The sequence below is a fragment of the Chaetodon auriga genome, chromosome 21 (genome assembly GCF_051107435.1).
Source record: "Chaetodon auriga isolate fChaAug3 chromosome 21, fChaAug3.hap1, whole genome shotgun sequence".
In the NCBI taxonomy this organism is placed as follows: Eukaryota; Metazoa; Chordata; class Actinopteri; order Chaetodontiformes; family Chaetodontidae; genus Chaetodon; species Chaetodon auriga.
This window is the reverse complement of record NC_135094.1, coordinates 14,398,099-14,425,800: the sequence shown is the minus strand read 5'-3', so window position 1 is coordinate 14,425,800 and position 27,702 is coordinate 14,398,099. Positions and strand designations below refer to the sequence as shown.

At 43.8% G+C, this 27,702-nt stretch overlaps 1 protein-coding gene across 1 annotated transcript; it reads left to right on the top strand.

Moving 5' to 3' along the window:
- The first annotated feature begins 4,293 nt into the window (after positions 1-4,293).
- Positions 4,294-27,154, top strand: itgb1a (integrin, beta 1a). Its single transcript, XM_076761561.1, has 16 exons — positions 4,294-4,636; positions 17,496-17,562; positions 17,953-18,038; positions 18,730-18,949; positions 19,041-19,211; positions 19,818-20,056; positions 20,382-20,537; positions 20,652-20,747; positions 21,216-21,305; positions 21,534-21,674; positions 22,031-22,233; positions 22,370-22,608; positions 22,690-22,912; positions 23,734-23,969; positions 24,170-24,336; positions 25,890-27,154. The coding sequence occupies exons 2-16, from the start codon at positions 17,496-17,498 to the stop codon at positions 25,953-25,955; spliced, it is 2,400 nt and encodes a 799-aa protein (XP_076617676.1). The 5' UTR covers positions 4,294-4,636; the 3' UTR covers positions 25,956-27,154.
- Positions 27,155-27,702: the final 548 nt, after the last annotated feature.

The window sequence follows — 27,702 nt, the reverse complement described above, 5'->3', positions numbered from 1 at the left end:
AGGAAAAAATGAATAAACAGCAAGGCCTTAAAAAGAAAAGGGAATATTTGTGTTGTGATCCAGAATCCGAAACTCTAATCTTTTTGCTTTTCTTTTTTTTTTTCCCTGTTCCAGTCAGATCTACATCACAGCCGTGCTGTAAAGGGTAAACCAGCAGCCTCACAGGCAGCTCTTTGAAGCAGCATCTGTTTTTTGCATCAGAGTAATGTGAAAGCACTATTACAGCAAGACAGTGATGTACACAGTGATGTCTAGTTTTTGTCTCACGGCCATCGCTTTCCAAAGATATAAATAAAAGGCGTCTTCATATGAAGGATGTTGATCACTTATTTGGTTATTTATCTATTGCAGCGCATTTGGTCAATTTGTTAGCAGAAAAAAAGGGAACTGATTAACTGATTTATTCTGACACCAAGTAATAAATGGTGAATATGCAATGCCAGATATCAGAGCAGATGGAAACAACTCCAGTGAAGTCTCTAATGTGAGGACTCTCCACCTATCAGAGTAGTAAACAGTGGTGAAAATCATGGCACAGAGTGAAGGGCGGGTACTGACCACTAATGAGAAGCTGATGTGAGCTCCACTCAGTCACTCAGCTGGTTTTCTTGTTGGTCTATCATTAGCTGAAATTAGACTAAGTCTTCATATCCACCAAAGGATGTGGGTCTTATTTTGGCAGGACATTGACAGGAAATGAGTTTGAATACAGGCGAATATGAATGGGAATTAGCTTTATAGTTCAATTCATATTCAACATCAGAATCAAAAGTAAGAGTATTAGCAAATATCTGTGATGAGTCCTGTCTTTAAACAGTGGCACGTCTTAGATAAATAGCAGCAATGCTTCATCCCCGTTATCTTAAACAAGCAAATTAGGCTGGTAACATCATTCGTCTGCATATCCTTCACACACAATTAACTGCGAGAGATTTGTAACCAGGCAACCCCACTAGATCCTCTTCATCCCTTCTAAAACTACTTCAACCAATAATTTTGCACAGCGATACTTAGCATTAATGAATTAATCAGTGAAACGAGCAACAACGCTTCATCAATCATTTATTTGTGTTGCACACTTAATGGAGACTTGGAGCTCGTAGTGATCTACAGAAGAGTCAAAGACTTTAAAACATGACATGACACATTATACACTGAAACACGGTTTAATCATCTGCTCGGTTACTGTCAGTGGTGTATGACTGGATTCGTGACATATTTTCATTTAGTCGTATCACTTTGTAGAAATTAGTACTGCAAATAGGCTCCCTGGCACGTTGCAGATTTCCATGAGTTGTTCGAACTAGCTCCATTTCTAACAGCTACAAAAGTAAAGTGTTTATACATTGATGCTTCAGTATTAACTACATGATAATGTTATATACAATAATGTATCAGATTATATTTACATTTTGCTGAAAATTCTTTGACTTGTTATTGAGTATTTTACATTCTTTACACTGGTACTTAAATAAAAGAGGTGAATACATCTTGCACTGCTGAACAGTCACTTTACAGCAGGAGCAGCCCCTGGCTGAAGCGCACGCTCTAGTTGTAGTTCTCTGTTTCGCCACTGGATGGCTCAGTGGAGTAATGTTACTGAGTGTCTCGTGGATATGTAGTTGAAATATGACCAAACTTAAACACAAGAGAGGTTCTGCATAACCTCAAACCAGACACATACTTTGTTAGATAGTAGACAGTTATCATAAAGGAAATGGAAGCGCGTGTCGCCATCAAGCTGTTCATTCTTTTCTTATTCATTTTATATCATTCATAGAAATGATGAGTTTTTTGCAAGCATGTATTAGACTACACGTAATTACCAAAGGAAATCAATAAAATTTAGTTCATCATACATACAAACATAGTAAGCAGCCGCATGACACCGCCCCCCCCCCCCTTTTTTTTTCTTTGTCACAGAAGACGTGACAGCAGGAGAAGCGCAGGTGTAAATAGTAAAGTTAATGATGGCCGAATTCCATTTCAGTTACAGGGTCCTGGCGTCGTGAATGCTGGCTCGCTGTCACACTGTCATGACTTACAGGCACACTTAAACAGAACAGAGCCGTGTTATTGTTATTAGTAGCATCTGTGCTTTTTCTACCGTGACACGTCAAAGTGTCTGCGTGACAGTATCAGTTTGTTCTAAATGTGATGTGTTTTGTCAGGAATTTTGGATGTGAAAGGAAAAACTCAGCAAACTCTTAGTGCGTGTTTTGGGCATTTGTCCCTGTTTCCATGCAGTAACCAAAACAGACCACAGAGAGGCTCCAGAGGTCGTGTTCAGCATACAGTATGTACATCATCGCCACATGGACTCTACAAATCACACATTCATTTTTACGATTGATTACACGCTTCAGAAAGATTTAATCTCTTAAATCCTAAGAAGAAAAAAACACATTGCAATCAGAACACACACTTTTAACAAGATTATACAACTTCTGATCTTCAGCAGCCGTAAATCTGTAATCTGTGTCATGTGGGCCTCAACTCTGGATTTACTACCTTGCTTCGAGTGATGTGACATGCTCCTCTCTCAGTTTTTACATTTGACATTTTCAGTTAGAGAGGATCAGATGGTGATGCCACACGACAAACATTTAATCAGATGAGTCAGTTTCCGTGAAGTCTGCTACATCTGGGTCACTCACAGTCTGTCTGAGCCTCAGCTCTGCTCCATATCTCTCCTGTGAGATGCACGCTGTGTCCAACATTTGGCTTGCTCGGTTTGTGATATGATTCATGCACAGCAATGTCTGTGCCCTCCATTCTTGAGTAGGATTCATATTAGTGAAATCACTGCTCCATCCAGGTCTATTATAAGGAATTCCAGTCTCTGCAATACGAGGAGGCCCTCCCCGAGCTCTACTACAATTCTTAAGTGTGCTTTCTGCCTAAAAGAAATAGATTTCAGATGATACAACTAGTGCACAAGAGAGTGGACTAAATAGAGAGTTTCCATCCAGCTGGAAGCAGATTAAACTTCTCACCCATCTCAAGGGGCAGGGAGGGAGATAAAGAGCTGCATTCTCTGGTAAACACTCCCTAGAGACTAAACAGGATTCAAGGATCTTCCGGACGCAATAGTTTGTTTTCGTTCACATTTTTCCACTACGTCCCCAATGCTGAGGCAGGAATAACTTTCCACTAAGTTTAAACAAATATATAACTGGCTGGGTTGATTATTTTGACTGAAACTGGTCCAAAAACTGTTCAGTCGGCAGCTCTCGGGGTTTTATGTGGCATCAAATGCTGTGAAGAAGTGGGGAGAACTCAAACTGTTATTAGAAATGTTGTATGTATGTGTTGTGATAGTTGGAGCTTTAATACGTTTGATAAGCCCAGTGTAAAAAGGTTTTCATGTGGCTTTCTCTCTGAGGGTTGGACTGGATTTTCTGGTAACGTTTTTGTGGTAATTATTAACACATCCACCAATCACGAGGGAAGAAAACACAGTCAGAGACGCTTGAACAATGTCATTTTTAGACTATTTGTTTGATCCATTGTGAAGACAAACGTCAGCACAGATATATACTATTGTATGGCAACATGACAGTCACGTTCTTGAATGAACCTTGTTTCTGTTTATGTACAAATGATGTACACTGATGATGATGATGATGATGATGATGATGATGACGAAAAATATCCCTTTTCATGAACTTACACATTGATGTTACGTTGAATAGGCATGTTGGCATCATCTGTATAAATAGGCAATTATGTGAGCGAGGGGGTGTACTCTAGCAGTGACGTCAGCGGGAGAGTCAGATTGGAGATGTATTAAGATCGCATCTTTAAGCGAACAAGAAACAGGAAATGACAAGTAGCTGCCTTCAAAATAAGAATAGTCGAAATGCGATTCAGTTCAAAGCATTTGACAGTAGCTATATATCGGAAGACAGTGTGTGTGTGTGTGTGTGTGTGTGTGTGTCTTCTCTTTGCTGTGGTTGTATACCAAAGTAGGCTTTACACATACTGTAAGTTATATTTTTAGCAGAATGTAAAGCCACGTGTAACAGTGTCAGTGAAGCAGATTTTTTTTCTGATGTGTGTCCTCTGGTTGTCAGTAAGCCAATACCACTGATTTGTGAAAGTTAGGCAACACGTAAACCTCACGTTTTTATATTCAAAGTCAGGCATAATGTCCTTATGTTGACCACTGTGAGGAACTGGCGCGCAATTGTGTTTTATTTTGAAGGTCATAACAGGAAATGTGCTGTGTTACACTGTGTTTCTTCACCGGTGGGGTTTGGGCAGGAGGAGCGGAGCCCTCCCTGCGGGCCCGCCTCTCCGCTTTCCCCTGATTGAGAGCGAGGGGAAGGGGGTCCACACGGGAGCCGCAGGGATTTTGTTACCTTTTCCAGCCATCGAGCTGTTGCCGCATTTGGTTTTAATAAAAACTGTGTACATTTTCTCTGTGGAGGGAAGCTGGGGGGAATGAGTAGCAGGGGAAATCTGCCGTGACTTTTTCGGAGGAGAAAGTGGCTCCCGGTGCCAACAGGGCAGACAGTTGCTGCCGCTGTGCGTCTGTGCTGCTGCTAGCGGATCATCCCTGGAGCTGGAAAGAAAAGCTAGCTCAACGTCATTCCTCTGTATGTTTCCTCCGAAATAAGATCACAGCACCAAGGTAAGGATGCTTATAATATTCCCCATGCTATACTATGTGTATCCCAACCTTTTTATGTAATTTGTAGGTAATTTTTGGTTCCTACATCATTGGCAGTTGCCTATGGAGCCGAAAAGTGACTTCAGTTTACTGCTTACACGTGAAGGCATCATCATAAATGTATAGCGTTCATGTTTCAAGGTGCTACCTTCAATGAGTGTTGTTTTATTTTTTAAAAGTAATTTTTTATTATGGGATGTAGTTGTGGCTTGTACAGTTTTAAAAAGTGGTAGTAATGATGGTGGTATGAACTGTGTGTGTGTGTGTGTGTGTGTGTGTGTGTGTGTGTGTGTGTGCTATTATGGTGTCCTGTATGCTCTCTGTATTGCACTGTACAGTTATTATTAACCACTCTGCTCTGGATATTGTGAATGACATTTTGCTATCCGCCTATCCATCTTCTCTGGATCATGTGCAACAGGCTGTCACTGCGCCCCCTCCTCATTTCGTGGGGATGATCATATGAGAGGGCTTCGACAAGTAATCTCACATGATCTGTTTAAGTTGCTCAGGGATCACTTCACATGAGATGCTGACAGCCCAGAGGGAGACAGTAGGAGTTAAAAGTGCTGAAAGTCAGTGAGGTCCCAGAGAGGCAGAGAGAAGTACATCCTGAAGCCTTCTGAAGCAAACAGGAAATGGGGGTATGAAGATGTTGAGTAGGGATTAAAGCTAAGGACAGGATGCACTACAAAGACATCAGAGTACACATGGTAGCTTTCTGACACAACATGCCGCTTATTATTGCCCATGCGGTGCATGATTAACGGGGGATCCATTGATTGGATCAAGCAGAGTTGTCTGCTTCATCTGAATGAGAGCAGGCGGATGAAGGCCTTACAGATGCAGCTGACCGCGCTGGCTCCACCGTGTAGTTTAATCAAGGAAATGGAGGCAGGAAGGGAGGCAAGGGTGGAGGATAAGAGGGGGCGTAGGAAGGAGATATGGAACGTGAAGGGGGTGGAGAGAGGACAGTAAGGAGGGAGGGGGAGGAAGGCTAATTGAGGAGGAGCGTAAATGTAGGACAGTGGGGGAGCTGAAAGACGGTAGCAGAGCCGGTAGCTATCACTGAATGGATATGACCTCAGACCCCCCTGGGAACAGCTGCTGCAGCAGCAGGGGCCGGGCTCCCACCTGATTTACGAGGCCACTTAGTGCACGCAGAGGGCCACACCCAGGCCCTTCCTCTGGACATGTGACATTTGTCGTGTGTGTTGGTTTCTTTGTCGGCGACTGACGTACACCTTATGTGTGTGCTTGTCCCCTGGAGACGGAAGTGATGAATATGCACTCTGTGATTTCCCTGTGTGTGTGTGTGTGTGTGTGTGTGTGTGTGTGTGTGTGTGTGTGTGTGTGTTCGTTCCTATGGGACAGAAGTGATGAATGTGTACGATTGACCTCCGCGACGCATGCTTTGTGCCGCAGGGGTACATCTCAGGCTCAGAGGCGTAAAGTGGTACAAATAATCGCCTGTTACAGCCATTTACCTCCACCACACACACACACACACACACACACAAGTTTGAAAGCAGGTTTCCAACTGATGATCCCAGAAGAGCCGTTATCTGTGATTTGTTCGGCGGTGAATCACACGCCTGTCCAACAAGCGCAAACCTCTGCAGTCTTTCCTACATTCTGAAGGTTTCTCAACCCATGTGGTGTTTTATGGTGCAGTTAGATAAAAACAGCTAATTTAAAACTCTCAGCTATTTTCTGCACTCACACAATACTGTGCTTCCCTGCTTTTGTGCTCTCCCATTCTTCAGAAAATCATTTTTGGCGCAGATTTGTCTATTTTTGCGTCTAGATTGCGGGGTGGGCCTGTCTCTCGGTTTTGGTTTGTGACCTCCGGAGCCGCTTTGAGCCAAAACGTTTGCCTTTGCTCTTCTCTAGCCACTCTGCCTCTCCACTCTGGACTCAAATACACTTGTGGGCCTTTTTTGTTGGGGGGGGGGCCTCTTGCTTCTAAAAACAGCCTCCGGAACACCGGTGAGGAATGGCGTGGTTAAAGCTGACCTCTGCTTGCCAAAGTCTGCTGAGAAAATGAGGCTAAACATGTTATGTTGGTAGTAAATAGCAGCAGACTTTTGCTCTGTCGCACTGTGTTTATTATTGTGACAGTGTGAGGGTTGAAGTGCAAGGGCCTGCGAGCTGGAAAAGACATGTTTATGTGCCTATCATTCACAGAGTGACTCAGTTCGAGGATCTAAAAAGTTTGTGTTTTGGAAATGTGGCTTTATTCACTAACATGAAAGTTGGCTTGTTTTTCACCAACACTCACAATAACATCGCTGTAATCACAGAAATACTCACTATACTGAGGGTGAGTATCAGACCTCAGTGCTTTGGTGGTACCAGTCAGACACTGAGTATTGACCACTGGTTTTTATCTATTTTGGGGCTTTTTTGCCTTCGTTAGAGAGGAGACAGTAGAGAGGTGATGGGAAAAGAATGGAGAGGGATGGGAGACGAAATGGAAAGAAGGTCCTCAATAAGACTTGATGGTTTGGTCCGTAAAATGTCAGAAAATAGTGAAAACATTCATCACAGTGGCGTCTTTAATTGTCTGACCAACAGTCCAAAACCGAAATATTTTTGGTTTGCTGTCAGATAAGACAAAGAAAACCATCAAATCCTCACAGCTGTGAAGCGTAGAATAAGAAATATTTGGCATTTTTCTTGAAAAATGTTCTTTTTCTGTGGACTGACTAATACTCTTTGCAGCTCTAATGTGCATATTCCCCCCAAAAAATGTATGGAAAGAGAACTTGAGGACTGTAACCGCAGTAGCATTGAAAAAGAAAAAGGAAATGATGCCCAGCCTGTATTTAATATTTGATATGTGTAATGTATGATTGTCTTGATACATGTCCTGAAATATGATGGAAACCAATGACAGCATTGTCAGTCACTTCATTTAGCTGATTTCTAAGTAAAATACAGATTGTGCTGTCACACGTGATCATTTACTGAGTGCTGATCAGTTCCTATGGGCCTCCCCTCGGTGCCCTATATACATGAACACATAGAACCGACACAATGCCAACACTGTTCTCTGTTTTAGTGAACGTGCTCTGTTCGACGCTGACGTCTCAGGGGAGTTAAGCGAGTCACCAGCAGTCCGACAGAAACACACTGCAGCACTGTGGCCTCATAGACGGGCTCTTCTTTAAAGCCGCTCGTTAGAAATTCCCATAGTTGCAGATGTGCATGTCTGATATAGCCTGATCACAGGAGCTGATTGTTCTGGGCGAACCAGCCAATATTTAATTAAACTGAGGCGACGTAATTCCCTCTACAAATCGCTGAGTGTAAAACAGTAACGTTGAGCGTCCAAAAGCATGAACACTGCATACATAAACCAACAATACGCACATATTTAGCTTAATAGACACCTACCAGTTAAAAGCACCGACTGCTCCCATCAGAGCTCTGCTGCTGCTTTAAAATGGAAATGAACTGATGTGCAGCGGCGTTTGAGCAACTCTCCAGAAACAAGTGGAAGTATCTTACACTTAGGCAGACTAATGAGGCAGATCACTAGCAGCGTGTCAGGGAAATGATAGCGCACTCAAACGAAATGTAAGAACAACTTGATATTTAATTCAGTGCTTTATATTCAGCACCAGCTGTGCAGTTCAGGGACGTCAAGCTTGAATGTTGTGCGGCAGGAAGGTGCTCCAAAGGACAAGCCTCTCGCTCAGACTCTGATTAAGCACGAGAGCAGAGCGCGAATGCAGCTTTTCGAGCATGATGTTCAGTCAGTGGCCCCTAAGACCGCCTTGAGAATTGAACATGACAGATACTCCTCTGCTGTTCCTGAGAGAAATCCATGCAACTGTGGAGAGCTCACTGTTTCAACAGCGCAGTTTTCACTTTCCCATGGCAGCGGAAACGGAGGCCTTCTAGTTCAAGTGTCAGGTCTGGGGCCCTAATGAAAGACATGTGAGTGTCATTAATGTGCCAGTTTTCGAGCGTTATATGGCCTCAGCAGAAAGACGGCGGAGGTGTCCACAGCTGGCCTGCTGCTGGCTTTAAATTGGATTAAGTCCAAGCTTTGACATATCTGTCTGTGCAGCTAAAAACAGAACAGCCCAGACTTACTGCAGCAGCTTCCTCACAGTCTTTGTGACTCGTTAGCTTCTGTTGGACAGCTCGTATACTGCAGCTCGCTCTCTGTGCTGCTGGTCTCCCTTAAGATCCTGTGGCTGTTCCTACAGCGGCACCACGAAACTCACATATGTGCATCAGGTGAAATACTTCAGCTGAGCGCCAGAGACAGCTGTGCTGCTAATTAGCACATTATAAGGTAAACATTAAACCTGCTGAATGTTAGCGTGTTAGCATTGTCCCCAGATGTCTCCCGGTAGCAGCGGCTCCTTTAGTCGACTGACTTGGAACATTAGCTCTGGAGAAATGGTCCATCCTCCCAGACTGTTGAATAATGGCCTCACTTCTGTAAATATTTGTCTGAGGCTGCAGACGGCTGTCATGGATCTAAATTATTCCTCTCACCGTCTCAGTCGCGCAGGTGCTGCTCTGATTTCTGTACATCGTCCCAGAGAATTAATATCCGTGACAGGCGTTTATTAATTTCCAGTGAGGTCTTTTGGCTGTGCTGCTCGCATTGTTTGAAGCAGTTTCCAGGCTTGTTTATCTTTTCCCAGAGCTTAGATTACAGTGATGGCCTGGTTTAGGTTTAAGAATCAGACACGCTTGATTCACAAAGACAATACGCTGCCGTTTTGGCAGCTCGCAGCGTTTTCAACTCTCTGTAACAAGGCCCTTCTCTCTGTCTCGATTTTCTCTTTGTCTTCCCTTCTCTTCCTTTCTCCACTGAATGCCAAATATGTCATTTCCACGGCTTCAAGAGGGAGCCGCAGCTGGTTTCCAGGCACCGCGAGACAGGCTTCCTGTGTGATCCAGTTGAGCTTCCTGTGTTTCAGCAAAGGAAGGGCCGACTCAGCAAAGGCTGGGAGTTTGGGGAGGCTTATTGTACAGCAGATCTCAGCTCCACAGGCTGAGCCCTGGGCTCACACAGTCACAGCCAGGCAACCCCACAAGATCCCCTAAAACTAGCCTGCATTGTGGCTTTTTGGTGAGAATCGCACCCGCCGCCCTTCTCTAGATCCGCTTTCAGACGATCAGCGTAAATGGTTAAACAGATGGCTTCCTAAAAATGTCAAATTTTACAGATGCTCGAGCAAAGCTTGTTTCCTGTCAAGTTTTTGTTCTTTACTCCAAAAAATGCAACCGTACGTATAACAGAATTGGAGCACATTTCCCTGTCCGAGTCTGACAGATTGCTCTGGCGTTTGACCACTTTTATCAACTGAGAGCTCGTTGTAGGTTTTCAGATATGTCTGCGGGGTAGAGGCACGTTTGTTTTTGTGTCTCATGTGTTTTCGTCCACCTTTTGGAGTGATTGCAGAGGCCAGGTGGGGAGTCAGAAATAACTCGTCAGCAGTGCGCAGCTATTTTCAACACAAGGATGGAGCCATGAATAGTGACATGGACTTGGCTGTCATCCAGAGGTTGTGGTTTTGCCTGCATTGTTTTTAGTGCACGGCTGTGGGAGGACGTGTTGTGATGAGACGTGAATCCTGTTCAATATGAATACATTTTAGGTGCCCAGCAGAAACCAGAACTGCTTAAGTGTTATTGATTTTCTGACGGGAAAAGTCAGGAAGTCCTTCCAAGGCAGTATCCCCCCAGAAGTGTATCTTTAGCCTCCTTCATATGCATGGGGAATGTTGGCAGGCGTCTCGCCAGCATGTGTGGCGAACTGTTTTGTGTGAGAAGCAGAGCTGAATTTTCAAGACCAGCAACAAGCTGTCTGTTGAGCTGCTCATAAAGCCAGGCTGGAGCTACTACCTCAATTATTCAGTTACTATTACAGAGTGGATAATTACCACTGAACCACTTTGAAAACTGCTTCAAAATACCTGATGAACCCTTTTCACAGTGCATGTCCTGACTACATGTACCACCAAGTGACATCTCTTGCTAATTGAGCACACTCAGGGGATTCACCAGCCTTAAAGTTTAAAGTTAAAGTTTATTTCAACCTGGTAAATTTCCCATAATCGTGGCTTTTGTGGCTCCACAGCTTGTTCTTACTTGCCCTTGCCACCTGAAACAAGGACATGCGCAAACAAAGTATGCCAGGGACAGTGCCACCCTCCTGCATCTTTTCAAGTAAACATGTTTTCACATGAATTATTGCATTCCTCATCTCTGAGTTACTCTGACCACAGATGTCTCAGGGTGGTTAATGTTGGCACACTTTGCATTGTTATGTTATGGACATTGCTGGATTCGCTTTGTTGCCTTTATGACTCCTCTGCTTGTGCCGCTGTTAACATTAAACATGTCATTGATGAACATTTTAATGAATGGATGCTAATTGTCACTTTTGGACACTTTAGTGGCTGCTGATCAGCAAATGTTCCACAGTCCCACTGAACGCCTCATTCAGTGTGTGACTTTAAAGCCACCTGGAGGATTTTACACTCCACGTCTCACCTGTGGTAGAAACAGCGTGAGTAGAAGCTGATGCCTTTAAGGACCGCCGACGTGATGGAAACGTGGCATTGCTTCTCCTCATCCGCAAGCTCCACTCCAGCTCTCGCTGTTTAATATTTTCACTTCTCTTTCTATCTGACAAAACTTCTTCTATTGAGGAATCGTTTGAAAACCGGAATGCTCGTGTAATGTGGAAACTATGATGACATTTTTCTCCTCGTTTGTGCTTTCATTCCTGTCTTTCGCTCTCTTTTTTTTTCTTCTGTGGAAAGATCTCATTGGATTGTTTGGCCATATCAGTGTCCTGCAGGCAAAGGAGCAGCAAAAGATTAAAGACATTAACATGTACCTCATTGGTTTTATTTATCACACAGAGGCTCTTCTGGCAAAGAGGGGACGATGAGTGGGAACACTTGAAGGATCAGACCTTCTGTCATGGTCTCAAAGGGTAGTCTGATTCATTGCTTTTGTCTGCTATGAGAGGGTCCTCCGGGTGGTGGTGGGAGGTGGTAGTGGGGGGGTGGACAGAGACACAGACGGACACTGTTTGGTATTCTCCTTCAGTCCTGTCCGGCGGCTTGTGCGTCTCAGAGCTCAGACATGTTCCCCGCTCAGCGCTGTTTGAAGGGTATGTGAAGTCAGGGGGCCACTGGTTTGGCTTGGCTCACAGTGGAGGGAGTGAACTGAGCAATTGTGTGGGTGGTATGATGGAGGGAGGGAGGCACGGAGCGGGAGAGAGGAAGGAAACAAGGGAGCGAAAGAGGGAGGGTGGGAGTGTAGGATGCCAAAGATACAGTGCTGACAGTGGAGTGACTGGACGCATCTTGGAATGTTTTAATTAGATATTAACTAAACTCAAGGTCCTCAAAGTCTGTAGAGATGCTTCAGTCATGTTCAGTTTCACTTAGTTGCTTTTAACTTAATGAACTCATAGATATTCTATTGACCTTAAAAAGGCCTGAACAACCAGACAAATACTGTACAATTGGAGGAGGGAGGATCAGGCGAGGCGAGGAAAGTCTGCAACTTCCTTTTTCTTTGGACTTGAGGCAACCCCTTTCCTCTGCGAGTTGCACACCGCCCTTTCCTGTTTTTCCTCCTTTTCCATTCCTTACGTTCACGGTCGGAGAAGAACAGCCGTGAGTGAAGCCCAGGCCTTCTCCCGAGGAGCGCAGCGCCTCTGATCCCCCACCACTTCTTCACCGCTGCAGCGTCTCCTTCACTGTCTCTCGCTCTTTCTCTCCCTGACTCCGCCGGTCATTATTCACGGCAGTGCTTGCTGAAGTAAGTACTTCTAAGCACTTGCAAATGCGGCTCAGTTTAAAGGAAAGTAAATCCACTCATTCACAGCTAAGGATTGCGTGGCTTAATTAAGCTGGGTTTTCTTCACCAGCGGTTTTCACACAACGCTTCAGGACCCCAAAGGAGGTTCCTGGGAAGTTAAATAAGAAGTTGTATGAGTTAATTATAATGTAGGGCTGGGTGATGCATCGAATTTTAGTTGTTCCACGATGTGTGAGCAGTTACACTCTACGCGCACCTGCCACAGTTCATGAACTGCCTTGTCAGCTGATGACAAGTAGTTGGACGTCTCCGACTTGTAGTGAATTTAAAAGTCATACCTACACGAGGGACGGACTCTTGGCTCTTGGTTTGTGTGGGTCATGAGAGGTGAATCTGTTTTACTCAGTCTGCAGGTCGCTAACACTAGCTAGCAGGCTTTCTGCACGTATCAGACTGATGTGAAGAGGCACAAACGGCAAGAGCAGATGAATCAGTGTGCAGCTTTTTTCTTTAAAGCTCGTAATTAAAGTGGATGTCTGTGCTGTACTTAGCTGAAGCATTCAGGACTGACAGGCTAACTGTTTTTGTTTTTTTTGAATATGAAGTATGACAGCGTTGCAGGCAGCGCAGGTCTTTTTAATTCCTGCAGGAAGAAAATCTATTGCACAGAATAGAGCATGTACTCAATTATTAAATTAGTTCGTTAATTATAGGCCTGGAGTTAATGATTGTTTTCATTATTAATTCATCTGCTGATTTTCTTCGTCTGCTTAATTGATAGTCCATTTTTCTAATTTCCTTTGCGATAATTGAATTTGTAATGATATAAAACAGAAGGAAATAATAATTCTCATATTTCTGAATCCGTAATTAGTGAACGTTTGGCATTTTTGCTTGATAAATGATTAAAACAGTAATGGAATATCATCATTTTCGATTGAATTGATTAATTGAATATTATGATTTATCGTTTACTTAATGGATTAATAGCCACAAACTAAGGAAAGGGGATTGTGGGAATCAGGGTGTCACAAATGCAGCATCCCTTCGTCATGGCCCTCATAGCTCACATTTCTCCAAAGTGCAGTAACGCTGTTGCAGGTTACTATCCTGGTCAGCCCCTCAGGAATGCCTGAGAAGCTCGGTCCGTTTTAGTCACGCACCACAGTGTCTGCCATGCATCACCTTCTCCTGCCAACTGATAGAGCTCTGCACAGCCCATAAAACACTGGGATTCCATTAGTCACAGCTCAGGTGTGTGTGACAAGTGGACGGGCGCTGAGGAGTAAAATGTGCGTGCGTGCTGGTGTCTGACTGAGACAGGAAGGAAGAGCGTGGGAGCTACTTACACTACGTCAGTCTAAGAGAATAACCAGCGCTGCTCTGTCTTGCGATAGTCAGGAAACTGTCTGGAATTGATCATTTTTATGCTTTCCCGCAGAGAAATACATTCGAGCGTTGTGATTGTGATGCAGACGTCTCTTAATAGTCCTCATCCTTCCCTTCTGCACATGAACAAGTTTGATTCATATCCGTGTCACGACCAAAGTATTCACAGCGTTCGTGAAAGTGCGCTTTTCAAAGCTCATAACTCACTCTGACTGTATTTATAATAATGTTACTCAGTGAAACAAGACTGACTTTTCTTGGCATTATCTTGCTTGTTCGAAACACAAAGGCGGAAATTCTATGAAGTGCAGTCAGGAATTATTTCGGGTCCAATTATTCAGCGGCCTTTTATATGGCATCGGGTTTTAAGTGTTTCACTTTCCATCAAATTATTACTTTGTTAACGTGGCTCATATGATTCCGATCTCAAATTGCATTTAGGTCATTGAGGATATGTTCACTGCTTTATTTTTGACTGAGACATGACTAAGACTCTGTAGCAACAGTAGCAGCTTTGCGGGGCTGTACTGAAGCACAGCGTGTTGATTTGAGCTCGGTGCTAATGTCAGCATGCTAACATGTTAACGTTAAGCAGGCATCAGCTTCAGTATCTCCTGATAAAAAGCATGTTGCAAACTGCAGTTTTCTTATCTTCACCTCTGTTGGGTAGCTTCCTGTATAGATATAACAAAGCGCCTTCGTGCAAAAACATCAGTTATACATGATAGAAAGCATGTCCTTGGACCAGTTGTGGACTTACGAAGGCTTAGACACATTACTGCATATCAAGACATGTCTGGCTTTACTGTGAGCTTCCTAGTTTTGAAGGCACGCTTTCAAAGGCTAAACAGTTGTCCCATTGAGCACTCTTTAACCCCAAGAAAAGCTGCGGTGGAGTGGTCAATTTTCTGGTAAAGTGAACAGAAATGTGGGAAACTTTGACCACCAATAACAAAAACAATTAAAAACAGAAGCAAAAGCATAATTATCCATTTCCAGTCTTCATCACCACCAACAAAGGTTTCTTTTTAACCTTTTTCAGCAGTGTACCTGATTCTGCGCTAATAGAAAAACTTAATTTCCATGCTTGCTTTGGATCTTTCATCTTTATTCTGCCCTTTTACTTCTAAACTGGTACACACAAAGAATGCATTTATTTTAGTGCCGTGTTAACCAAAACCACCTTGAAATGCTGATGAGCTGCATGCAGGACTTCTGAACTTCTGACCTGAGCTTTAGAGGTGTACTTGAAGGCAGCTTTAGATCCTGCTCATAGGCCTTTCTTGGTCTGCTCTCTGTCCTCTGCTATATTTCACTGCACTTTTTTTTTTTTTTACCGAGCATTCCTCTCCGCAGCTGCTAAGATTCACGGGATTGAAGACAACGCGGTTATTTTTCTAACTTGACACCTCGCTGGCGTTTTATAGACGTAGTAGTTTGCATTTGAATGATTCCTCGGAGCTGAAGTCGAAACCCCAGCAAGAGTGTGTGGTTTTGTTATAAGAGGAATGTGAATCTAATTTCCTTCATTTTAAGCAGTTTTCAGTTTTAGTTTAGGTCATCACATAGACATTGTTATTCTCTTGACAGTGTGTTAGCCTCAGTATGCTGTGGTGTTGGTGTAACAGTGGCAGAGCCAGGTTAAATGTGGTATTCATGGCACATGGAAACACACACACACACCACTCATCTACAGCAGGGGAGTTTCAGGCCAGCTGATCTAATCTGGGGGGCTGTAGACAGGCCGTCTGCCCCTCTGTGTCTATATAAACGGACACACACACACACGCGCGCGCACACACAAGGACTCAGGAATGCATCGCTCAACACTGCGCACACTGAACGTCAGAGCTTCCTTTACCACAGTGTCAGGGAATGCAGTCTTTTAATGCACCCTCTATGAATAGCCAGCAACAGTCACTGGTCTAACTGAGAAGAGGAAAAGGCTTGTCACTGTATCACTGTCTATCTAGCTCTAATTTGAACCTCATGCTTTAATATCCAGTGTGGTAGACAGTAGCCATTGTGGAGATTCCCATAGAAATGACTCCCATGAGTTTGTGATTTACGGTCAAGCCAGATATTGGTCTCACAGTAAATTCCACATGTTAATGAGATTCGGCACATGCTGATCCCTCGCTGGCCGCCGCACCTGAACACAACGTCTAGCCATTGATTCGGCGTCTCTGTGCAGGAGCTTTCCCAGCTGTCGCTTATTAGAGCTGCCAATAAAAGGCGGTGAGAATCCCAAAAGTGTCAGTGCTAGCTAAATCTTTTGAGGCAGCGGCAGTGATGTGGAATTTATGACAGTGAAGGGGTCACTGAAAAATCCCATCTTCTTCACTGACAGTACAGAGTCCAAATATAACCTCAACTCTGTTCTCATGATGTTTTCTCAGGCATTTTCAGCCACGCTAGCAGCGCGGCTTGAGGGATTGCAGTTTCAGTTGACTGGTCTCAGGAAGACTAAAATATCTCTGCAGCTATTGGATGGATTTCAGTGAGATTATGCGCAGACATTCGTGGTCTCCAGGGGGTGTATCCTACCGACTTTTGTGATCTCTTAATTAGCACTATCATGAGCTTGAGCGGATTTGTTCTCGCAACACCAGCAGGGCAATGTTTTCTATTCATCTTGCAAAATATCCCAGCACAAACTTTGGCTCAGACGTTTCCCAGTGGATGGCTCCTACGTACTTTTTCTGTAACGCCACTATGAGGTTGAAATTTGTGGTTTTAGTGGAACTGAGTAGGTTGATGGGTTCATGGATGGATTGCCATGACATTTGGAAATTATGAAATTCCCAGCGGGCTTAGCTGTAATTTGTGTTTTGTGCTAATTAGCAAATGTTAGCATGCCAACGCATTAACCCAAGATGGTCAACATGATAAACATTATACCTGTTAAACGCCAGCATATTGGCATTGTCACTCTAAGTATGTTGGCAAGCCTTTGATCACAGCACTGCTATGCTTAAATACAGTCTCAGTGAGCTGCTAGCGGGCCTGTGGACTGTTCACAAATCAGCTGTTAAGTGCAGAGAAAGGTCCTTCAGTTCTCTTATGCTTAGTAGCTCATGAGCTGTGCATGTAAGAGTGGGACGCGATCCATCAATATGGCTGAGCAGAGAACCTGCACACAGACAAGGAATCAATATATACTACAAGAGAGGGGTTGACTCTTGGGAGCTGATGCTATTTACAGTAAAAGGGATTGTGGGGAAAAAGGAGGCAGCAGTCCAAGCCGGGAGCAAACCAGTGTGGTCGTCTGTGTATGTCTGGACGTGAATGTGTGTATACATGTTTGTGTGTGTGAAAGCAGTCTGAATTGAATTATCCTCCCCTTACCCTTTGACCGACTGAGCAAAGCGGAGCCCCTGCCGCTGGATAATTTATTATCTCCAGTTATAGCCAAGCCATTTACAGATTCAATCTGTCATCTCTTGGAGGCCGCCTCTGGCTCTTCTGGGCCCTTTTGTCGAGGAGATTTTGAATTCAAGCATTCAGGCCACCAAGCTGTTTTGTTAACAAAAGAAAAGGAATATCACTTTTCAGAATAACAACAACTCTTTGTTGAGACCACCACACATTTCAAAGATTTTTTTCTTCTGTGTCCTTTCAGATGTACCTCAAGCTGCTCTTGATATCTACATTGTTAGGAGTCTTTTGTTACAGTAGCGCTCAGAAAGGTAAGATTTCTCTGTCACATCCCATTTTATTAAATTGGACTGTGCGCTGTATTACTGCAACATCATTATTCTGTCATATGATGTCATTTCGTTGATGTCAGCTTGCGTAGTAAACGCACGCTTGATAATGATGACTGCCTCCCCAGAGAGAGAGGATGGCTGCTTGGTCTTAATGATGTCATCTACCTTTAGCATCGTGGAGCGTGGAGGATAATGGAAAAGATGGAATATTCCGCCTCTGTCTCCAATTACCGTCGAGCCACACAGTGTTCCACATGAACTGATGTGTAAACACGGGGGGCTTAACGGGCTGCTTACTTTGCAGGGACTGTGCTGCACCCCTGCTCCCTCTGACTCTGCCTCCTCTTCTCTCTTTTGTTTTCCATCCAGAGGGGAACGAGTGCATCAATGCCAACGCCAAATACTGCGGGGAATGCATCCAGGCCGGAGCCAAATGTGGCTGGTGTAAAGACCCAGTATGTGAATTGAAGCTGTCAGCTATAATCACTGCTGAGAAATGCAGTTTGATGCCCTCATGATGCCATTAGTCATATAGCAATAGTAAGCATGTAGCTGAGGCTCCTGCCAAATGTCGGGCAGCTTCTAATGATCATTTCTGATCATTTTTGACGGTAATTGTTTAGCCTTTGAAATGTCAAAAAATAATCAAAAAAACAGCCATCTTAAATAAGTAAAGCAATTAATTGACCTGACTATTAAGAACCAGTGAAGTCTCCATCATTGATGTTGCAGACACAATCTGTCCGGTCCAAGACATGTCAGGTCCAGTGTGGCCTGTCTGAACTTAAAAGGGTACTGCAGTAGTTGTGCTATAGTGAAAACAGCCAAAAGCTCCACAAGCAGTGGATCCTACATTTCCCATAATGCAGCTCAATAGAACCTTTTGTTCCACCCTCTCTGCCTGGTAAGCGGCCACGTCTCGCCCACAGTGCCCCCAGTTTGTAACGTAGGCTTTACATTTTAAATGTGTAGTCTCCGAGGTGAAGCCAAGACAAGTCTGAGTGAGTCCCCCTGATGAAAGCTCCTCCAGAGCCACAGAGGACATTCTGCAGTTTTCAGAGTGATGCACCTTGTGACAAATGAACTGATTTACTCTTGTAAAATTGATGGATTGTCCTTTAATTCGCTTTGTGCTACTGCTCGCAGAACTTCCTGAAACAGGGTGAGACTGTGTCGACCCGTTGCGACGAGCTGCAGTCTCTGATAAAAAGGGGCTGTGCTGAAGCAATGATCGAAAACCCCCACGGCACGCAGGATACGCTCAGGAACAAAACGGTGACAAATCGCAAAAAGGGAGCAGAGAAACTGAGGCCAGAGGACATCACTCAGATCCAACCCCAGAAACTCAGCCTCACCCTCCGATCTGGTGAGAATGTGTGTTCCTGAAGCTTTCTCTGAAGCTGTTCCTGCCTTACTTACATTACCTGAGAATTTCTGTATGTGTTAATATCTTGTAGGTGAGCCCCAGTCTTTCGACCTGAAGTTCAAACGAGCAGAAGATTATCCCATCGACCTGTACTACTTGATGGACCTGTCCTACTCCATGAAGGACGATCTGGAGAACGTCAAGAACCTGGGCACCAGTCTGATGCTGAAGATGTCAAAGATCACCTCTGACTTCAGGATAGGTGAGGATTTTCCTAATAGAGTGTGATCACATCTCTGTCCAGGACCGCTAAACATCCATAAATCTGCTATAGCTAATTCGCTAATTTTACTTTTTATGGTGCCAATTTGTCAAAATGTCTGCAAATATAAGCACCCACAGTCATCACAGCTGACTCCATGGCCCCCATAAGATGGGAACTGTTGTTCTGAAACTTCTGAAACGTATTAGCAAGACATTCATTTTTTTTTTCCTGTTGCACTGTCTATATATTTGTTGACATTACTCAGCGTGTCCTATCTGCATGGTCCATAGATATTTGTGTTGAAAACCTGTGCGCATACAGACAGACAGAATTGGGGAGGGGGTTGCACGGTATTTTCAGGTGTCCTGTTGGGCACATTAAATGCCACCCAAGTTTGAATGACCTTTTTCTGACCTGCACAAACAAACCAAAGAAGTAAACAGTCGAGAGGTCGCTGACCTCCTCTGAATTCATTCGGTGTTAGCTTACCTTAAACTCTCAAACTCAGTCTCAAACCAACACCTCATTAAGCTGTTATCCAAATAAATCTCTTAATACTTAACTTGTTTACAAGTCATTTCTGAATCCAACTGTCCTCCAAAGGCTTTGGTTCCTTTGTGGAAAAGACGGTCATGCCGTACATCAGCACCACGCCGGCCAAGCTGCTGAACCCGTGCACAGGCGACCAGAACTGCACCAGCCCGTTCAGCTACAAGAACGTCCTGAAGCTGACCAGTGATGGGAAGAAGTTCAACACCCTGGTGGGCCAGCAGCACATCTCTGGAAACCTGGACTCTCCTGAGGGGGGCTTTGATGCCATCATGCAAGTGGCTGTGTGTGGGGTAAGCAAAGGGGGGAAAGAAGAGAAAATTCCTGTTTCCCTTCAGTGATCCTGTGGGAAATAATCACGCTCAGGTTCTCAATTCGAGCTAATTTTCCCACAATTACAGCACTTGCTCGGAGGGATACAGCGGCAGTAAATGCGTTTATGTGCTGATGTGTGAAAAGGTATTTTATGACTCCTTGGTGTTTACAAGGAGATTTTTTCGGGATGCAGTGATAATGAACGGTGAATGTGTCATAGCCTGCTCAAACTCTCCCGAAGCCTTTATAGAGAGGATGAATCGCTCTTAACGGTTTTTACTCGGTTTCTTTCTCCTTCCTCAGGAGCACATTGGTTGGAGGAATGTGACTCGTCTGCTGGTGTTCTCCACTGATGCCGGCTTCCACTTCGCTGGCGATGGCAAGCTGGGCGGCATCGTTCTGCCCAATGATGGAAAGTGTCACCTGGAGAACAACGTGTATACCATGAGCCATTACTATGTAAGTCGCTTAATGTTGCTTGATCTGTTTTGAAAGGTTTCTGCCTGTGGGACATATGCTGCTGCTCGTGTTGGCTTTGAGTTACATTGTAAATCGGACCTTTCTGTTTTAAAGGACTATCCCTCCATTGCGCACCTGGTTCAGAAGCTGAGCGACAACAACATTCAGACCATCTTTGCAGTCACAGAGGAGTTCCAGCCTGTTTACCAAGTGAGTTCTCTTCTTTTCTCTATCTGACACACCTTGACTTCACTTTTAACTCTTTTGACGCACACACGCTTCATCATTCCTGTGTGCGTGTGTGTGTTTGGAAGATGCCCAGTGCGTAAAAATATCCACTTGGGCTGATACATGTGCTGCGAGTTATAGCAGCATCCCCTTGAAGCTCTGATTATTTCCTTCTGCCATGCTGTTGCTTTTCAGGCCAGCTCAGCCCATTTCCATCTGAGCTTGATAAAAGTTCATTACGTAGCCTCACAGTAGCTTCAAAGCAATAATGATTTCACCATTTCAAGGTTGGAATCGAGGTTGTATCTGTCAACCTGGAATGAAATAGTTAGAGTCTATAAAAGCTCATAGAAAAGTATTATTGATGTGTTGTTGCTGACAGATTCCAGGGATCACACCATTGACAGAACCTTGATAAAGCTTTATTCTAAACTTTTCCTCTCTTCTCAGGAGCTGAAAAACCTCATACCAAAGTCTGCAGTGGGCACTCTGTCTGCCAACTCAAGCAACGTAATCAACCTTATTATAGATGCTTACAATGTAAGTACACTGTGGAGATTGTTCTTTGATGAAAAATGATGAATTTTTGATTAAAGCGTTCAACAGCCTGACTGAGTTTGGGCCATCAGAGCTTTTTCCAAACACATATTCTCATATAATAGTCTGCTAAGCCTTTGTGTATCATTCGCTGTCAAAACAAAGCTACCAGACGACATTCCAGTGCAGGAAATACCAACATTCATTTTGTTATCTCTTGGTTTTTGGCAGTCTCTCTCGTCTGAGGTTATTCTGGAGAACAGCAAGCTTCCAGAGGGAGTGACCATAGCTTACACCTCCCGCTGTAAGAACGGGGTGGTGAGTGAGGGCGAAAATGGACGGAAGTGCTCCAACATCTCCATCGGAGATGAGGTGAGGATCAGAAAATTGCTCTTTTTGTCATATTTCACCTGTGGACGATTAAACCTGTCAGTGATCACAACACATACCACCATTCAGGTCATGAAGATTGAATTGAATTTGACTTTGTATTATCAGCAGATCCCACATTTTGAGCAGACTTGTCTTTCTTTGTTATTGTTTGTTTATACTTAGACTTGGCTGGGCACGTTTGTGTACTTTGCTTGGCAGGAAACACACAGGCACCAAGCCGTGACCTTAAGCTAGCTAACACGACACATGGAAAACGATGAATACACGGCACAGACGTGCGAGAAACCCAGTATTTCACTCTCTGACTCAGGCTTTCTTTATGCCTTCACCCCTAGGTCACTTTTAGCATCAGTGTGACGTCTAAGGGTTGTCCCAAACAAGGCAAGCCTGAGACCATCAAGATAAAGCCCCTGGGATTTACAGAGGAGGTGGAGATTACCCTCAACTTCATCTGTGAGTGTGAATGCCACAAGGATGGCGTCAAGAACAGTGAATTCTGCCATTTTGGGAACGGGACCTACGAGTGTGGAGCCTGCAAGTACGTCAACATTTCCACAGTCTGTGTTGTAACATACATGTAAAATATCCAAAACCAGCAAGTCTCATATTCAGTCCGAGTTGGATTTCTGTTTTAGTCTTCAGAAATCTGAATCACAACCTTCCCCTTGTCTCAGGTGTAATGAAGGACGTGTGGGCCGACAGTGCGAATGCAGCAGCAACGACGTGGCCACAGAGGACATGGACCGGACCTGCCGGAAAGACAACGGGACGGACATCTGCAGCAACAATGGAGACTGTGTGTGCGGCACGTGTGAGTGCAAGAAGAGAGACAACCCCGAGGAGAGGTACAGCGGCCTGTACTGCGAGTGTGACAACTTCAACTGTGACCGCTCCGGAAACAAACTGTGTGGAGGTGAATATGGCAGAGAAAGACACGATTATCAGACGAGGCTCATTAAAGCTTCCGTACTCAGACCGCTTTTTTTGTCCTCAGGGCACGGACGCTGTGAGTGCCGAGTGTGTATCTGTGACCCCATGTGGACCGGAAGTGCCTGCGATTGCTCTCTGGACAACAGCACGTGCATGGCCAGCAACAAGCAGATCTGTAACGGCAGAGGAACGTGTGAATGTGGCACCTGCAAGTGCACTGACCCCAAATTCCAGGGTCCCACCTGTGAGACTTGCCCTACCTGTCCAGGAGTCTGTACTGAACACAAGTAGGTCTGAAATGAAGATGTATTAATGAAGAAATGCTTCTAATTTATTCTATATTACATATTTTGATGTACTTTAAACAAGGTGTGGGTTCTCCCCTACTTAAAGGTCATGAAGTGATACCTTCGTTGATAGGGTGGAGGGTATGGAGGGTATCCAAAGGTCCATTTTGGCTAATGCGAGCCTTCATCAGTGTGCTTTGCCCAATCAAGTGGTTATCTTTCAAAGTCAACGTCTTTTAAGTACAAAATGTTTCCTTCCTGAAGCAGAGAGATATTTATCAGTAGTCACATGGGGGTTTGTTACACGAACACACTTTCAGAATAAACCCGCATGTGACTGCAAGGTCAAAAACACCCACTTGATTTGGAAAACAAAGGCTGATAAAGCTTTATACTTGCTTTTCCTTATCATAGGAATGTGTTTTTGCATGAAACAAAAAACTGTGGAATATGTCCTCCGTCTTTCATGATACGGTGCAATCTTTCTACAAAGGTGCTTCAAGGTCATTATGGAGAGGAGGAATGAAGCCATGACTTTTAGTGTTGCAGATGGACCTGAAAAAAATCTTTAAGGCTTCAAGGACCGTCATGCAATTTTACAATAAGTCTTGCAGTTTCTTTGCGTGTAAAAATAAACAAAATACATACTGGTTAAGACCAGTAATTTAAATTCAAAAAGGTTAAGACAAATCCAAGATTTCACAAAACGTGCTTTAAAAGGTCAGTTCACACAAAATAGGATATCGGGGTTTCTAGTTTTAGCCCTTAATAATCAAGCACCTCACTGCTCATCACTAACAACCGCACCTTGTTCCCTCCAGAGAGTGCGTCCAGTGCCGGGCGTTTGGCACCGGTGATAAGAAGGACACATGCGAGAAACAGTGCAGCTACTTCAACCTGATCAAAGTGAGGGACAGGGACAAGCTGCCCCAGCCCAACGACGCCTCTTACCCCGTGATGCACTGCAAGGAGAGGGACGCCAACGACTGCTGGTTCTACTACACCTACGCTGTCAACAACAACACGGAGAAGGAGGTCCATGTGGTCGACACGCTGGGTAAGCAGAAAGCTGGTCTAACATGGACCAGGGTGTGGAAGCTTTCTGTTAGAGAGCGCGCTAATTACAGGGATGGCGGTGGTTGGGTTGTAAAAATAGGTCATTTGTTTATTCGCATACAACCATGTGATGGTATGGTTTCACATGCTCTTGTTATTTTAAGCTCCCTAAACACTCTGCTGCACCCCGCCTTGTTTCAGACTGCCCCGCCGGTCCTGACATCATCCCCATCGTGGCGGGCGTGGTCGCCGGCATCGTCCTGATTGGCTTAGCCCTGCTGCTCATCTGGAAGCTGCTGATGATCATCCACGACAGAAGAGAATTCGCCAAGTTTGAGAAGGAGAAGATGAACGCCAAATGGGATACGGTGAGTGTTTGGAGCTTCGAGCGGCTCTGCGAAAGACGAGCGGGATAAATACTTTTGATTTTTTGGAGGACGTTCGGTTGAGTAATTTAAATGTGGAAAACAGGTGCTGTTCGGCTGCCCTGCAACGCCGGCCTCTGCCAGGGAATTGACTTGTGAAGATCATTCGTTGTTCTTAGCGGCAGATGGGATTTGCAGCCTTGCTGATATTATTACGAAGTGTCTTGTTCACATTCTGTTCAGTCTCGCAGCTGCAGAAACAGATTGAATGTGTTGCTTTTGAGCGGCGCTCAAAATAAAGAGGGAAAATGTCGGGGCCCGGGCGGACTTTTTTGGAAATGTTATGCACTGTGAGCATAGCTGGACTTTTTCCAGGGAGTGGCCACAGCTCCTCCCCTCGCTGCTTCCTCCCCTCTGTAGCATCATCAGCCAACATCAATATGACAGAAGACTGGAGCTCAGCAGCTTCATGAGCAGTAATATACCTCCACCTAGTGGTGGAATCGTGTCATAACCACAGCAGATGTCAGTTTGGTGATGCATATGTTCCAGATCGGCGCTGTGACCACTCTGGATATTCTTTTGTAGGGTCTTTCTTGGGAAGGGCAACCTTTGGCTCCAGATCCCTTTAATTTTGAGAAATGAGAGACTCTTAGTGAAGCCTTGACTACCCTGGGTGTCCTGACAAGAAAACAAGGCAAAACAACCACAAGACATTTCAAAGATACAGCATGAGCTCCTTCTCATGGTATCTGTTGTTGATGATTTCAAGGCTTGTGGCTTTTAACTAGTTAACTCACTAGTTTTAGACTGAAGCTTCAACTGCTGCTTTAAATGGAATTGCAGTCCAGCTGAAACGTCAGCCCTCATCTCTTATCTCTTATCATCTGTTTCTCACATTTCATTGCTGTCAGTGGCCTTTAGTCATATTTTGCTTCCTTTATGCTGCTTTCCTGTGTTGTTCTATTTCTTTCCTGCTAAACTCTGTCCTCATTCTCTACCTGTAGCAAGAAAACCCCATATACAAGAGTCCTATCAATCAGTTCCAGAACCCAAACTATGGACGTAAAGCTGCTGTCCTTTAAGTTTGTATTTCTTTTTCTTTCCACTTCATTTTCCTGCATGGGCTGATTATGTGTGTCTCGATTTCACTCGGCTGCTACTTTTCCTCTACTTCTCCTGTCTTTTAAAAATATCAAGTAAAACTTACAGACAAGTGGAACCTGGAGGAGCAATGTTTCGTTCATAGTTAGTAAAAAGGAGTGCATGAGTGTGCTGTGACAAACACTACAGCTGAGAAACCTGTTCAGGGTTTGACGATATTACGTGTCTTGAGGGCAGAAATACCAAAACCTGTCTGGTAAGTATGTTGTGTATTTAAATACGATCCTAACCTGTGCCTCCCGGTATTTGGTACGTTGTCACAAAAGCATGGCTGTGTGCTCAGTGTGATCTAAATAAATGACAGGGACAGGAAATGATGATGCCTCGTGTGTATTACTTGATGACTTGAACAATAACAACATGATTGTAACTTTCATTTTTGTTTTTTGCAGGGTGAAAATCCAATCTACAAAAGTGCTGTCACGACTGTGGTCAATCCCAAATACGAGGGAAAATGATGGCCTCATAGTTTTCCGTGAACTCTGCTATCAAGTATCTGACAGCTTCAGCATTTGCCGTGCGTTTGGGCTCTGAGGGGAACTTGTGGTGGAATTAATGTCATTTTCTTCCTGTCGCTTTACCATTATAATGTACCATACAGCCACTGCATCTGTATTTTACTAACAACTATGATTTATATGCATTTGTTGTGTTTTAGATGTACAGTCTACAGTCTGTGTATATACTTTTAAGTTGCATATTTGCAGAAATGATGACATGGAGGTGCTTTTTTCCTGCCACAGGACTGGTATGGGTGGAGGATTTAGCTTTTTTTTAACAACACGATGTGGACACTATGGATAAATGATATATATGTACAAGAATCCGCCAGCCTCTGTCTCTCTCTCGGACACTTGTCTGTCTTTCACGCCGTCTTCTCGTCTCTCTGTGCACTGACTTCCTGTGTGTTTCCGTGTGTTCCAGACAGGACCTGAGCTAAATATGTAAATTGTCAGCCATAGAAGCACATTATGTCGATATGTGTGTATATAGAGAAAACAACTCCCGATAGGAAATACTGAGTACTGTTTCTTATTCAACTTAGATTGGACAGTTATGTTGAATCTCAGTAGATTATGGAGTACTTGTAAATGTAGTTTTTTTGAACTGCAGCTTTGAAACATCCAGTGTTTGAGATTTTATTGCACTCTTATTGAGTACTAAAAGATGGAGAGTAATATCAACTATCGTTATTTGAATTGTTGATATGCTATCACAAAGGGACTGTATACCACTTGTTGAAATTATGAAATTGTGGCAATGTTGAACAATCGAAGCATTTCTATAGTTATGATACAAGTTGCAATTAACCAATGGAATATTGTCTTGTTTGCTAACTGCAGTAACTTTATTACTCATTCTCAGGTCCTCTCCTGTGTTTATCAAGTACGCCAAAAATATGTTTTCTGTTGTTCGGTGATGTGAGTCAATTTTGTTACTTTTTTTTTTTTTTTTTTTTGAGATTGTAAGACTGAAACAGGAGTATTTGTTCAGACGTTGTATGAATCACCTCTGAAATGCTTTCACACCCAAATGCCTCTGAGGTAACACACATTAGCCTTTACAGTATTGTTTTCAAAGTGCCTTTTATTTCAATATCACATTCTCTCCCAATGCTGTTCATGAGTTATTTATTAAATAAAGTACAAAAACAGTCTGTGTTTCTGTGTGGCTAACTATAAGGTGATCCGTTGTGTTCTTAAAAAAAAAAAAAAATACTTTTTTAATAGTTTTTTTCATTACTGGGCCAGGAACACGAGTAATGACACATCATTTCTATTTAAACAAAGTTCCTGTTAGATCAAATCAGCTACAAGTACATAGACAATCCAAGTATAGCTGGGTACAATAGTAATACTTGGATTGTCAAGGCACTGTAAGACTCTGCTGTCAGTACACAGCCTACTTCTACTAAAACATATGGAGCATAAGATCCATTCCATATCCTGCCTGGTTTGGTGGTCACAAGTGTTTTTCCTACTGAAAGGTTTATTGACAGGGCTCATTCACAGGAGAGCGGGGTATTGAGCTGTATTGAGTTGAGGACAAAATACTGCTTTGAAAGAATGTTTAGTCAAAGCAGTGAGAAGGATGGAGACAGTGTGAACAAATATCAGCCCAGTATATTTGAGGTGACTAAAAAAACAGGATGCATGTCATGTCAATAATCAGGATGAAACTGACTTTAACATGACATATATGATC

Bases quoted from the DNA above. Each gene is read 5' to 3' on its own strand.
- itgb1a (XM_076761561.1), top strand. From the start codon at position 17,496: ATGTACCTCAAGCTGCTCTTGATATCTACATTGTTAGGAGTCTTTTGT. The intron at 20,748-21,215 runs GTGAGTTCTCTT...CTCTCTTCTCAG, and splicing joins AGTTCCAGCCTGTTTACCAA to GAGCTGAAAAACCTCATACC. The intron at 23,970-24,169 runs GTAAGCAGAAAG...GCCTTGTTTCAG, and splicing joins CCATGTGGTCGACACGCTGG to ACTGCCCCGCCGGTCCTGAC.